Source organism: Saccopteryx leptura, chromosome 1, assembly GCF_036850995.1.
Source record: "Saccopteryx leptura isolate mSacLep1 chromosome 1, mSacLep1_pri_phased_curated, whole genome shotgun sequence".
Classification (NCBI taxonomy): domain Eukaryota; kingdom Metazoa; phylum Chordata; class Mammalia; order Chiroptera; family Emballonuridae; genus Saccopteryx; species Saccopteryx leptura.
In genome coordinates this window covers 50,119,639-50,135,072 of record NC_089503.1, presented here as the reverse complement: position 1 = coordinate 50,135,072, position 15,434 = coordinate 50,119,639, and the positions used below count along the sequence as shown (strand labels likewise).

General features: G+C 36.8%; 1 protein-coding gene and 1 non-coding gene across 5 annotated transcripts in view; both read right to left on the bottom strand.

Annotated features, from left to right (window-relative positions):
• Positions 1 to 15,434, bottom strand: part of SBF2 (SET binding factor 2) — a 502,739-nt gene that overhangs the window by 195,598 nt on the left and 291,707 nt on the right. For all 4 annotated transcript variants that reach the window (XM_066365963.1, XM_066365945.1, XM_066365952.1 and 1 more), the window contains exon 14: positions 6,953 to 7,157. In XM_066365963.1, coding sequence (XP_066222060.1) covers positions 6,953 to 7,157 — 205 coding nt within the window. The remainder of the gene's footprint in view (positions 1 to 6,952; positions 7,158 to 15,434) is intronic.
• Positions 14,921 to 15,024, bottom strand: LOC136390245 (U6 spliceosomal RNA). The gene has a single exon (XR_010748674.1). It is a non-coding gene; the product is annotated as a U6 spliceosomal RNA (small nuclear RNA).

Below are 15,434 nucleotides of genomic sequence, written 5' to 3'. Positions count from 1 at the left end.
CTTTAAAAAATTGAGATATGAGTGTTTCAGCTTATGCTGTTAGCATCATGCTTACAGACTATGTGAGCAAACTAGTTTGGTTGCATGTGATGGGAGAATATGTAGTTAACACAGCATGTTTGTGTTTTTATGTTCTAGATTATTGTTTTACAACTGTGTTAGGATAGGTAAGTGACTTAAGCTAAGGTGTGTTTTGGCTTACACCAAAATTCGGTTACATCACTGTCATAGAAATGGAATTGTGTCATAACCTGAGAACCCCTGTATACAGTAGCAGGTCATCTGCAAATAATGATGTTTTATTTCTTCTTCTTGTCTGATTGCTGTGGCTAGGACTTCCAGTTCTATGTTGAATAAGAGTGGTGAAAGTGGACATCCCTGTCTTGTTCCTAATCTTAAGGGAAATGCTTGTAGTTTTTGCCCATTGAGTATGATGTTGGCTATGGGTTTGTCATACATGGCCTTTATTACATTGAGGTATGTTCGCTCTATTCCCATTTTGCTGAGTTTTTATTTTATTTTATCATAAATGGGTGCTGGATTTCATCAGATGCTTTTTATACATCTATTGTTATGATCATATCGTTTTATTCTTCATTTTGTGTATGTTGGGTATCATGTTTATTGATTTATGGATCTTGTGCCAACTTTACATTCCCTGAATAAATCCCAGTTGATCATGGTGTATGATCTCTTTAATGTATTGCTGGTTTTAGTTTGCTGATATCTTATTGAGTACTTTAGCATCTATGTTCATCAGGGATATTGGCCTATAATTTTCTTTCTTTGAAGTATCTTATCTGGTTTTGAAATTAGGCTAATACTGGCCTCAAAATAAGCTTGGGAGTCCTCTGCTCCTGAAAATTTTGGAATATTTGGGAAGGATAGGTGTAATTCTTCTTTGAATGTTTGGTAAAATTTGCCTGTGAAGCCATCAGGTTAGAACTTTTGTTTGTTTTGAATTTTTTGATTACTGCTTCAATTTAACTAGTTGTGATCTATCTGTTCAGATTGTCTAATTCTTCCTGATTCAGTTTTGTAAGATTGTATATTTCTAGGAACTTATCTATTTTGTCCAGATTTTCCAATTTGTTGTGTATAGTTGTTTGTAATATTTTCTCACAATCCTTTGTATTTCTTCGGTGCCAGTTGTTACTTCTTATATTTTTAGGTTAAAGTGTCAGGCTAGTCAGTGGCTTATTAAGGATAATTTCACAGGATAGATTCCAATGATACATTTAATTCTAGTGCAAATCAATTCATACTGCACAGTAACATATTAAGCAAACATAAACATCTATTTAACTTTAAAACATCAGTTTGTAAACAAACTGAAAATGTTTGCTGTATAAGATCATGACCAAAAGAGCTAATTTTTATATGTTAAGAACTATTAATGAAAAAAGTTTTATTTTTATAATTTTTCCATTTATTTGAAAAAGATAGAAGGAAGGCAGAGGGGGAGAGAGAAAGAAGCATCAAATTGTTGTTTCATTTACTTGTTTCACTTAGTTGTGCACTCATTGATTGCTTCTCCTTTGTGCCCTGACAAGGGGGTTGAACCCACAACCTCTGCCATGCTAGGTCCACACTTGATCCAATGAGCCACTGGCCAGGGCCACAAAAGAAGTTGATATTGCTATGATATTTCCAAAAAAAAACCCCACATAACCCCCAAAATCAGATACTAAAAATTTGATTAGAGGCAACTTGAAGAAGCATTGTACCAAAAGGGAAATGAACTTAGCCAAATAATTGCTACAAAAACTAGGGAGTCACTTTTTGATCCTGTGAACTCAGTACCTGTCATTCTTACCATTATGTTGGATAATTCTAGCCATAAGAAATTTTAAGATAAATTTAACTTATTACAAGAATGCCAGACACTGACTGGTGGTAACACAGTGGATAGAGCATTGACCTGGGATGCTGAGGTCCCAAGTTCAAAACCCCAAGGTTGCCAGCTTAAATGCAGGGTCACTGGCTTGAGCATGGGAGCAATGACATGATACCATGGTCACTGGCTTGAGCCCAAAGGTCACTGGCTGAGCAAGGGGTCACTGGCTTGGCTGGAGCATCCTGGTCAAGGCAAATCTGAGAAAGCAATCAACCAATAACTAAGGTGCAGCAACTATGAGTTGATGCTTTTAATTTCTCTCCCTTCCTGTCTTTGTCTATGTCTCTCTTCCTCTCTCTCTTTCTTGCTAAAAAAAAAAGAATGCTAGAATTATAGAATATAAATGAAAGTAGTATTTATTCAACAAAAAAGTATAATTTCACAAAGAACAGTATCATTAGTACACATAAAGTCGCATCAAAAATTCTTAAGCCAAAAAGAAAAATTCCTTGTATTTCAGGGCTGCTCTTAGAATCTAAAGGCATGATCCCATAAGCTCCCACCATACTTAAGAAGAAGGACAATCATATCTTTTTCATTCCATCAATATGAAACCTCATGTTGTTCAAATCATTTTTTTTAACATTTTAAAACTTGTAAAATTATAAACTCAAAAAAATTGCAAAATAGTAGAGGGAAGAACCATGTTCTTCTCATTACCCAGCTTCCCCCAAAGTTGACATCTTATATAACTGAAGTGCTTTATTAAATCAGGAAATCCACTGGTGTAACACAATTTACTAGACAACAGATCTTACTTGGATTTTATCAGTTTTCTTCAAGTCATTTTTAATTATGTAAAATTAAATTCTGCATGACCAATATGGTAAAATATATAATTTCATATGACTTTTTTCTGTCTGAAATGCTCATTCTTAATTGTGGACCCTGGTGCTTTCCACACATGTAGGTTAGTGGCACAGACTGAAATAGAAATCGATTTATATTTAGAGTAGAAAACTTCTTAAGAGTCTCCAAAAAATACCACATACTTTACTAAGAGAGCAACACCTTTAAGCTGTGTTTATAAACTATTAATTTTAAAACAGTTTGTCAGTATTTTAAATTTTCTTTAGAAAAATCCATTTTAACAAGCCCCATATTAAAAATAATGAATCTGTTTACCATCTGGGAACTATTTTCTTTTAGTGACCATTAATTAGTTCACCCCAGAAGAAAGTTCTTCTCTTTGGGTTACTGATTCTTCAAGGGATTGGCCAAATCCCCAGTTGTGGCATTCTAATACTGGATTTCTAACATTTGATAACAACTCCGGTTTATGGGTACTTGACTTCCCAGGACTTCCCTTTCTAAGGCTTTCATTATCAAATGCTAGTTCCAGCCAATCATTACTCTGGAGAACAGCTGGAAAGCTGGAATCTAGTTAGCCTCTCAAAATGTGAATGTTCTCTTAAGGACAGAGCAATTCTATACTCATTAAAAGAGTACCATGTAAAAGAAAACATTCATAGTTTTTAATTTTAGGACAAAGGAAATTCTGATTCTGATCAAACCAAACAAACCAGAAAGTTGGACAGAGGTCCCTGAATGCAAGCAGGGCCAAATACTGAGTTACATGTACCTGTCTCACTGCTTACAGTGATTAGTCCATGTTTATGCAAACAGAATTTGATGTGAATTGAAAATGAAGGAAGTAAAGATATTATACAAATATAATACTGAGACAATTAAAGCTACAATTCAGCAAATGAAATTTTTTTTTCCGGAAGACTCCCGCATGTGCCCAACCGGGATACACCCGGCATGCCCTCTGGGGCATCGCTCTGTTGCATCCAGAGCCATTCTAGCGCCTGAGGCAGAGGCCACAGAGCCATCCTCAGCACCCGGGCCATCTTTGCTCCAATGGAGCCTTGGCTGCGGGAGGGGAAGAGAGAGACAGAGAGGAAGGAGAGAGGGAGGGGTGGAGAAGCAGATGGGTGCTTCTCCTGTGTGCCCTGGCCGGGAATCGAACCCGGGACTCCTGCACGTCAGGCCGACACTCTACCGCTGAGCCAACTGGCCAGGGCCTCAGCAAATGAAATTTTAAATGAACTTTTAAACTGTTTGCATGGGTATTCGAAAAAAGCACTCAATAAACATGAATATTAAAAGCACATGACCAAAACCTTTCAAAAAACAAAACAAAACAAAATACAAAACAAAACTATCTACTCTAACATGTCTACCTTCTTCATCCTCTTTTCTATGGGAAAGTACAACAATGAAATGTATAAATTACAAGTGATAAATTATGGAATAAGAAACAATTTATTAATCCAAAAGAAGGCAAGAAATCAAGGGAAACTGTAAAATAGGAGGACCAAATGGAGAAAACAACCCAGTAAATTACATTAAGCTACTGCCATATCAGTAATTATATTTATATAAAAGAGCTAAATACAAGTAAAACAGTAACATAGACTTGCTGAAGCAACCCACCACCTTCCAAGAGGCATACCTTAAATACTGGGACCCAAAATGTTTGAAAATGAAAGGATAAAAAAAGATAAACCATACAAACACTAACCAAGGGAAAGCTGGTGTAGCTGGACAAACGTCAGAGAACACTTGAAGACGTGAAGCATTACTAGAGACAAAGAGGGGGAGGGGCATTTCACAACAACACAGGGCTCAATCCCCAGGATGCTGGAACACTGTAAATATATTTACATCCAATAAGCCAACTTCAAAATGTATAAAGAAAAAATAGGTAGAACTAAAATGAGAAATAGGAAGTTCTACTATTATCATGAAAGATTTAACATAGCTCCCTCAAGAAAAAGAAGAGATAAATCAGTAAAGAAATACAACTCACAGAATGGGGAAAATATTTATAAATCATGTATCTAAAAAAGCAGTGTTTTTCAACTGCCAGACCAGTGGCACTGTAGTAAAGGACTTGTATACAGAATATATAGAGAACTCTTAACTCATTAATAAAAAGAGAAATAGCCCAATTTAAAAATGGGCAAAGAATCTGAATGGACATTTCTCCAGAGAAGATATAAAAATGGCTAATAAGCAAATGAAAAGATGTTCTGCATCATTAGTAAAAGTGGAAAAACTGGAAAGCCCACACACTGCTGGTGGGAATATAAAATGGTACAGGTGCTTTGGAAAATAATCTGGCAGTTACTCAAAACATTAAACATAGACTTACCATGAACTAGCAATTCTACACCCAGGAATATAACTGAGAGAACTAAAAACATATGTCCACACAAAAACTTACACATGAATGCTCACAGCAACATTATTAAAAAAGTAGCTGAAAAGTAGAAACCCAAATATTCATAACTGATGAATAACTGAATTTAACATACAGATGGTCCTCAAATTACAATGGTTTGAGTTACAATTTTTCAACTTTACGATGGTGCAAAAACAGTGAGCCTTCAGTAGAAATTATATTCAAATTTTGAATTTTTATCTTTTCCCAAGGTAGCAATATGTAGTAGGATATTCTCTTTTGATGCTGGGTAGCTGGAGTGAGCCACAGCAATCAGAGTGTAAAAACCAATATTCTACAGTGCACTGTGTTGCCAGCATCTATGATGGATGTTTGATAGGTTTGTATCAAATGCATTTTTTTTTAGATTTTATTTATTCATTTTTAGAGAGAGGACAGAGATGAGAGAGAGAGAGAGAGAGAGAGAGAAGGGGGAGAGGATCAGGAAGCATCAATTCTCTCTTATGTGCCCTGACCAGGCAAGCCCAGGGTTTCAAACCAGTGACTTCAGCATTCCAGGTGGATGCTTTATCCACTGTGCCACCACAGGCCAGGCTAAATGCATTTTTTAAAAAGATTTTATTTATTGATTTTTAGAGAGGGGGAGCAAGGGAGAAAGAGAGAGAGAGGTAGAGAGAGAGAGCAAGAAGCATCACTTTATAGTGGTTTCACTTTAGTTGTTCATTGTTTCTCATATGTGTCTTAACCGGGGAAGCCCAGGGTTTTGAATGGACAATCTCAGCATTACAGGTTGACACTTTATCCACTGCGCCACTACAGGTCAGGCTTAAATGCATTTAGAAAAATTTCTTTTTGTTTGTTTGCTTTTCTTGAGGGGGGGGCTAAATGCATTTTTAACTTATGATATTTTTAACTATCCATACAATGGGATATTATTCAGCCATAAAAAGCAATGAAGTACTGACATGTTATATGAATAAACTAAACTAAAAACATTATGCTAAATGAAAGAAGCCAGTCACAAAAGTACACATAGTATATGATTCCATTTATATAAAATGTCCAGAATAGGCAAATGTGTAAAGATAGAAGTAGATTACTGCCTAAAACTATAATATATAGCTTCAGAGAAAGAGTGATTTTAGGGGAAACTGGGAGTGACTGCTGATGAGCATGGATATTTTTATTTGAGATAATGAAAACGGCCTGAAATTTGGTAGTAAACATGGTTGCATAACCCTGTGTATGTTCTAAAAACCACTGAACTGTGTACACTTTAAATGGGTGAGTTTTATGGTATGTGAATTATATCTTGATACAGCTACTTTTTTAAAAAAAAGAAAAGATTCTGTAGTGGTAGCAGATTAATGGTTATCCTTTGTGAGGTAGTGAATGGAATAGTGTTTCTGGGTGTTGATAAGGCTCTCATTCTGGTTATACAAGTTTGTTCAAACTGTGAAAATGCATCAAGTTGTACACTTTAGCTTTGTGTCTTTTTAAAAATTATTATTTCATGCATTTAATATTTAAAAAAGAATAAAAGAACACAAAACTAGATTATATTATAGGAAAAAGTTTTAAAATATTGAAAAAATTTTAATACTTGACTCAAAAAATAAAACTTAACATATTTCCATATTGCTTCTTTTTTAAAATTCATTTTAATTTATTGTGTTAACATGGATTCAAGTGTCCCACTCAATATGACATCCTCATCCCCCAACCACGTGTCTCCCATTACACCCCCTTTGCCCCCTCCCCCTAACTCCTTCCCCCGCTTCCCTCTGGGATTTGCTGTCCTGTTATTAGCTTTTGTGTCTTATATCTTGATAAAAGGTTTGTTTTTCAAACAGACAAATACATACCAACAGGTGGACCTGCAGGCACAACACATTTCTTTTCCACTCGTGAAGCAGGAGGTGCATTCTGGTTCTTAGCAAGATTTTCCTGTATTAATTCCTGTACCCGGGTTTCATTGACCTTTGGGAAAGGAAGAATATGAACTCGCAGGTGGGATCCTTCTGTTGGGCGTGGAACTTTCTGAAATGCCATATGAGGGTTTGGATTCTCCTGCAATACAGGTAAAATTATTCAGAAGTTAAAATATCAGTAGATAGTCCAGAACGCTGTGGGAGCTCAGAGAGACACAATTTCAATCAGATGAGTGATTATCTGTACATTCAGATATATGCCAAAAAATATAGAGTCCTAGAATCTTCCTTCAGAGCACCTGATACGGCTGATCACCCATATCCTTCTTTCATGAACACCTTTTTCACTTTATTTCTAGATCTTCTTGCTACATCTTTATCTTTTATCTCCCTAATTTCTTAACCATGTGAATATCCCAGGGCTCAGACCCAGGCTTCTCTTCTATTTACACTTACTCTGAGGTGATGATTTCTACTCTCGTATATTTAAACCATAAGAACACCAATAAACTCACAAATTTTTATCTCCAATTGAGCTTTCTCCTGAACTCCATACCCATATATTCAATATAAGCACTTCCATTTGGATTTAAAATAAAACCGTATATGTCCAAATGGAGCACTTACTCCTCACTTTCTCCAAATCTGCTTTCCATAGGCCTCAGCTCTTTGGTCTATGGCATATTTATTTTTCCAATCACTCAGTGAAATGCTGAGAGTCATCTCTAACACCTTTCTCTAACACTCATTATCCATGCCTCTATAAACCTCTGGACGTTGCCCTTAAAATATGTTCATAACCTGACCACTTTTCAACACCTGGTTCAAGCCAACATCTCTCATTTTTACAGAACTGTCCCCCAACTGGTCTCCCCACTTCCATGCTTGCCCCCTTCTCCTCTGTTCTTAATACTGCAGGCAGAATGTACTAGTTCAAGTATGTTAAATCATCAGCTAACTCCTCTGTTCATTCAAATAGTCTTTATCTCACTTTGAGTAAAATCTAAATTTTTACAGTAATTTGCAGGGCCCCACAGGATCTGCCTTTCTTATGTGACCGTGTCCTACTGCTGATTTCTTCTTTCATTCTGCTCCAGACACACAGGCCTTCCTGTTCCTGCCTCAAGGTCTTTGCATTTAACTGTTTCCTCTTCGGAAGGCCTGTTCCCCACCAATTTACAGCATACTCTCTCGCTTTCTTCATTTCTTTTCTCAAATGATACCTTTCTTGGCCAGCTTATATAAAATTATACCCTCTAACACACTCTCTATCCCCTTATTATATTTTCCTCCTTAGCACTTATCACCTTCTCATATACTATAAACTTTATTTACCAGTAACTTTATTGCTTATCCTTCTATCAATAACATGAAGCTCTATGAGGGTAGACTTTTTAGTCAATTGAACAAAATATTTTTTTGTCCTCTGTATCTATAAATTGCCTGGTACCTAGCAGGTACCCTAAACCACTTCTTACTATATCCTAATGAGTGGAACTCAATGGTAAACACATATTAGGATTGTAATAATTGAATTAAGTATGTCAGCTAATATTTTCACGGATCCTTAGAACTGGTAGGGATTTTTATCTGGTCATCTTGTTAAGTAGGATTATATTTCAAATACTACAGGCAGAGTGAAATCTATCCTTTTTATAAAGTTCTCTAAAGAAGGCTGCTTTACAACCATTTTGAGACCAATTCTAGCATTTATTATCTCTTGTAACCAGAAAATTCCTCCCCCACCAAAAAACCAACAACCCTATGTTATTCATGCTGTAGATTAAGCTCAACACTACCCTATACATTTTCCAGACAGTTAAAATAGCCAACTGTCATCATCTAATACAGCTTCTTCCTATAATTCTTTTCGGTTATTTGGCTCAGAACCAGAAAAAGGAAAGGCTAGGCCACAGCAGATTATATCTAGCAAGTATATCTCAGCAATATAATAGAAATAATATTCCTTTAAAGTGTCAAAAAGCCTGGGTTCTTAATTTTGCTCTGTTCATTATGTAATGCTGGATAAATAACTTTGCCTAAAGTATATACTTATGCTTCTCTTACAAGGTTCTTGAGGTGAAATCAGATATAAAACTTTTTCTTGCCAAAGCAGCCCATATACATACTTTGTATTTTCCCCTTATATTATTAGCAAAGGCAGGGACAAGTAAATAGCAAATTCCTATGCCAAGACTTCATGATCACCACTTTCTAAACTGTCTGTTGAAAAGACTGTTCTAAAATTATTCCTGGATTAACACCAACATCACTGGTCTATAGTTTATGAAATTGCTCTTTTCAAGTTGTATATTTGTTTTTTTCTGTTCTTTAGGCACAAGTATAAGATAGCTTTTCAAAAGTGATAAATATAAATTGTCTAAGAGCTACTGGGCAGATATTTTTTCAGGATAGAGAAGTAATTTACATGAATTTTGACATCTAAATCAGAATCATTTAGTTTTCACTAATTTTCTTTTTATTTATACTTATTTCCTTCATAATAAAAATTAAAACTTTAAATATATTCCCCATAATATAAATATTCATTATAAAAATTGTTAAAACATGAAAAAGTAAAAAAAAAAATCTCAGTGAGGCATATTTTCTAGTTGCATTTTATCTATCTCTTACTATATTATATGCTCTTCTATCTTGGTCCAAAAATGACTTAAGGTGGTTTAGAAAAATAAGGCTCACATATTGTTTCTAGTCAAAATCTGATAATGTGACAAGTTCATCCTAAACTTTATGAGGAAGAATTAAGATCTAAAAATAGTCAAGGCTATTCTGAAGAAGAGTAAGTGGGGAAATCAAACTTTTCAGATATCAAAACATATAAATCTTTAATAATTAATATAGTATGGCAATTGATATTAGTGAGGGGTTAAAAGAACTAATGAAATAGAGAGCCCAGAAATAGTACTATGTGTGAAAACATGATAGTGAGAGGAGGCACTATAATTCAGAGGGATAGGCTGGACAATTCAATGAAAGAGAGAATACAAGAAGTATTTTTTTTTTTTTTCCATTTTTCTGAAGCTGGAAACGGGGAGAGACAGTCAGACAGACTCCCGCATGCGCCCGACCGGGATCCACCCGGCACGCCCACCATGGGGCGACGCTCTGCCCACCAGGGGGCGATGCTCTGCCCATCCTGGGCGTCGCCATATTGCGACCAGAGCCACTCTAGCGCCTGGGGCAGAGGCCACAGAGCCATCCCCAGCGCCCGGGCCATCTTTGCTCCAATGGAGCCCTGGCTGCGGGAGGGGAAGAGAGAGACAGAGAGGAAAGTGCGGCGGAGGGGTGGAGAAGCAAATGGGCGCTTCTCCTGTGTGCCCTGGCCGGGAATCGAACCTGGGTCCTCCGGCACGCTAGGCCGACAAGAAGTATTTTTAATTCATGGTCTCTAAAGTTGGACCGACTGGGTCAGATCCCAGTTTAGTAGTGTGAGCTGGTGCAGTGTATTTTAGTTTCTCATCTGTAATGAAGATAATAATGTAGCACCTACTTCACAAGGTTTTTGTGAGGATAGAATGAGTTGTAAAAAGAAGCCTTTGCCACACACACACACACACACACACACACACACACACACCCCCAGAATAATTCTGAAGCTATTCTCTAAAAGCCTAGGGTAAATTCATTTGAAAATATTTATTCACTGCATATTCTATGGCATGATCCCAGGCCTCTATAATCTTTCACCCAAGATTCCCATATCACCAGCTTCTTATATTTTAACAATAATTGTACTAAATAATGGTTTAAATAGAAATACCAATTAAAGGTATTACTATTAAGTTTTTTCTTCTCATAGACAATTTGAAATATTGTAAATCAAATCCATATATAACATAATAATTTAAAAAATAATTTTAAAGCAAAGTTTAAAGATGAGGCTATCCTGTAGATGTATATTCTACATAAAAATTTAGGCAATGGGTTTGTTACTAAATTATAATATATTCAATTGTGTTTAGAAGATTCAAAAAAGGCTCATGCCCCCAAATTTAGCATATCTGGTTTTCTGGCTGCTGTGTCTGTGCACTGCTGCCCCCTAATGGTCAGTGTGATAAACATAAAGGACCACATTCACCCCTTTTTCAGTATTTGTCACATGATGACTTTTGAGAAGCTGAAATTATAGGAAGTTTAAGGCTCGTTGAAAACCACATATTCTTAGAAACATCTGCTCTTACTTGTAACTCCAAATGCATTTAGACCAGTCTCTTGAAGATTACTAAACTCATTAAAAACTGCAGTCCAATTCTGTTGTTGAATTGAGACAAAGAAAAATTCACTATTTTCCAACAGAATAAAGAAGCAGGCAAATTGTCTTTTTTTTTTTAAGTGAGAGAGACAGAGACAGAGAGAGATAGTGAGAGAAATAGATAGGACAGTCAGGAAGGAAGAGAGATGAGAAGCATCAATTTGTCCTTGCAGCACCTTAGTTGTTCATTGGCTGCTTTCTCATATGTGCCTTGACCAGGGGGCTACAGCAGAGCGAGTGACCCCTTGCTCAAGCCAGCGACCTTGGGCTCAAGCTGGAGAGCCTTGCTCAAACCAGATGAACCCGCGCTCAAGCTGGCTACCTTGGGGTCTCGAACCTGGGTCCTCTGCGTCCCAGTCTGACGTTCTATCCACTGTGCCACCACCTGGTCAGGCACAAATAAACTTCAATACAAATAATGGGCTGGTTGCCCTAATCCAGAGTTTTTCAATCTTGACACTATTGACATTTTGGGCTAGATAATTCCTTGTGGTGGTGGGGGTATCTTGTATATTGTAAGATGTTTAGATGCATGCCTTATGTCTACCTATCATATGCTAGTTGTACACCCTCTCCAGTTGTGACAACCAAAAATGTCTCTAGATATTGCCACATTTCTGAAAAGGACTGCCTTTATTGAGAACCATTGTTCTAATTCATGATTCTAGCTAGAAGCTTCATATTCTGAGATAAGTACTATTTTTATAAGTACGAAGGCAACATATAGTGACTAGCTAGGAGACCTATATTCTCACTCACCTATTGACATGTAAATTAAAATCATGATAAGATATTACCACACAGCTAACAGAATGGCTAAAAACAAAACAAAAAACTGGGAACATTAAGTGTTGATGAAGATAAGGAGCAAAGGAAACTCTCATAGATTGTTAGTGGAAATGAAAAATAGTACAGACACCTGGGAAGACACTCTGGCAGTTTCTTATAGACTTAACATTTTGATACCAGCATCCTACTCCAAAATACATATTTACCCAAGAGAAATAAAAATTTATGTTTAACAAAATCCTATGCAAATGTTTAGGGTGGTTTATTCATTGTTGCCAAAATTGTTCTTCAGTTGGTCAACAGATAAATAAAACTTTAGTATATCCATACAATGGAATACTACTCAACAACGAAAAAGGAATTAACAACAGATGGTAAGCATTGACATGGGTGAATCTGAAGTACATTATGTTAAGTGAAAGAAATCACACTCATAAAACTACATAATGACATTATGGAGGAGGCAAAAACTACACAGACAGAAAATAGATCCAAGAGTTTGAAGTGGTGGGAGAATGTGACCAGGGCACATTATGGACATTTTTGGAGTAAGAGAAATATTCTATGTCCTCATTGTGGTGGTAGTGGTTGAATAACTTCATTCATTTGTCAAAACCCATAGAAATGTACATTTTTTAAAAAGGGCAAATTTTACATACAAAAATTTATCATAGTAAACCTGACTAAGGAGTGAACAAATACGATAGGATGGGGGAAGGAGTTTGACTTTTATGCTTTGGGTTGGGGTTTCATTTATTCATAATAACCTAATAAACTGTTTATGTTTTGACTCTTTAAGACTAAAGATGATCACAATGTTTTAATTCATTCCTATAACAACAAGAAATTTCCTTATTCACAATTATCAAAGAGTACAAATATCAGAATAGACTAAATTTGTCTGGTAGTGAAATTAACTTTATGCTGTAATGTAAATGGTATAGATCTTATGTGATTAAGAATGGCTGTTCCTATATTTTGGATTTGTTCTCCTGTTAGGATTTTTTTTTTTAATTCAGTGAGAGGAAGGGAGGCAGAGAGACTGACTCCTGCATGTACTCTGACAAGGATCCACCCAGCAAGCCCACTAGAGGGCAATGCTCTGCCCATCTTGGGCTATTACTCTGTTGCTCAGCAACTGAGCTCTTCTTAGAACCTGAGGTGGAAGCCATGGAGCCATTCTCAGTGTTTTGGGCCAACTCACTCCAATCAAGCCACGGCTATGGGAGGAGAAGAGAGAAAGAGAAAGAGAGAGAGAGAGAGAGAAGCTAGAGGGGAAGGGGTAGAGAAGCAGATGGCCACTTCTCCTGTGTGCCCTGACTGGAAATCAAACCTGGGACATCCACATGCCAGGCTGACATTCTAACACTGAGCTAACTGGCCAGGGCCACTGTTAGGATTTTAAAACCTATTTATTTCCATGATGGGCAATAAAATACTGGTAAAGCACAAATAAAAATCTTATTTTATTAGAAAGTCCAAGTGCTCTCAGGTATCCTTTACTTTAAAGAAAACTTAAAAAATTACATCATCAACATAATATTTATGTACCATTGTCAATGTAAAACAAGTTATAAAAACTACATTATGTAAAACAGTAAAACTCAGGCCCTGGCCACTTGGCTTAGTGGTAGAGCATCAACCCAGCATGTGGAAGTCCTGGATTTGATTCCTCGCCAGGGCACACAGGAGAAGCGCCCATCTGCTTCTCCGTCCTTCCCTCTCTCCTTTCTCTCTCTCTCTTCCCCTCCTGCAGCCAAGGCTCCAATTGGAGCAAGTTGGCCCAGGTGCTGAGGATGGCTCCATGGCCTCTGCCTCAGGTGCTAGAATGGCTCTGGTTGCAACCGAGCAACACCCCAGGTGGGCAGAGCATCGCCCTCTAGTGGGCATGCCAGGAGGATCCTGGTCGGGCGTGTGAGGGAGTCTGTCTCTTTACCTCCCTGCTTCTCACTTCAGAAATCAATCAATCAATTAGTAAAACTCATGTCCAACTAATTTCTTGATGCCTTGAAATGGAGGTGTTTAAAGTTCTTGGCCTGGCCTGTCTTCAGATTCTCATTTTGTGTGTAGTTAGTGGTCCTTTGTGAGTGTATATCAAGAATCACAGGGCTAGAGCAGGTCAGCAGCTAAATGTGCTGTCATGCAAACATCAGAGATTCTAAAAGCCAAAGTGGGCAAACCTATATTATCGATTGGGCATGGAAAGAAAAGCTATAAAAATGTATGGGCAATAATATTCATGATATAAACCTTACCAAAGCTTACATAATTTGTTGATAATGAATTTTTTCTTTTTCTTCTCCTTCACTCCACTTTCCTATATTCCTCCTCCAGCAGTCACCAAATACTTTTCTTAATTATTAAGAAGCTACAGAAAGTCCAAATAGCAGTTAAATCCAATAACAATTCACCCTCTTCATATCTACTCATATTCCTACAATTCATTCCTACTCCCTAAAAAGTAATTATGAAGTACTAGCAAAAAGAAACTGAAAAAATAAGGTTCGTTTTGAGGTATTTCAAAGGGAAGAAAAGGAGAGAGGCCAGATACAATTATCAGACCTCAGTGCAATACAGTATTTACAAACATCTGAATGGAATCACCAGGTCTCAATTATAGCCCACCAGTAAGGAAACAGTCAAGTTATATGACTGGCTCTTGCTTACTAAAGGGAATTTTAGAAATGTGATTAAAAAAAACCTGACTAGTTAAAAATAGAACCATCTGGATTATTTTTCTTGCATTGAGACCATCCTTCCTTCCTCCCCTCAACTTCCTTCATGACCAAAGAAAGTAACTTTGGCATCATGCTCTGCCTTTTTTTTTTTTTTTTTTTTTTTTAAATATGGAACGCTTCACGAATTTGCTTGTCATCCTTGCGCAGGAGCCATGCTAATCTTTGTATTGTTCCAATTTTAATATATGTGCTGCTGAAGCGAGCACATCATGCTCTGCTTTTTAATTTTGTGTTTACTTCAGGAAAGTTTGGAACATCAAAGACTTCAAAATCTTAAAATTAGAAGAGATTTCAGAAAGCCTGATGACAATCCATTGCGATATTCTCAAAATCTCGCTCATCATGTATCTTCCTCCCAAGGATATTAGGGGTATTGTGCACCTAGAAAATGCTGGCAATACAGGGTGTCTAATAAATACACACCAAATTAGGAGAATTAATAAAATTAATTGAAATAGAATTGAATTATGGGAGGGAGAAAGTCCAATAACGGCTCAAGAAATGTAGAGTTCATTTGAAGGGCAATTTCCACCTACTATCTAGTAACACAATCCCTCATAATGACCTCTGTAGGAGTGTTAAAGGACAGGGGTGGTTTGTACCTTCTATCTACCTT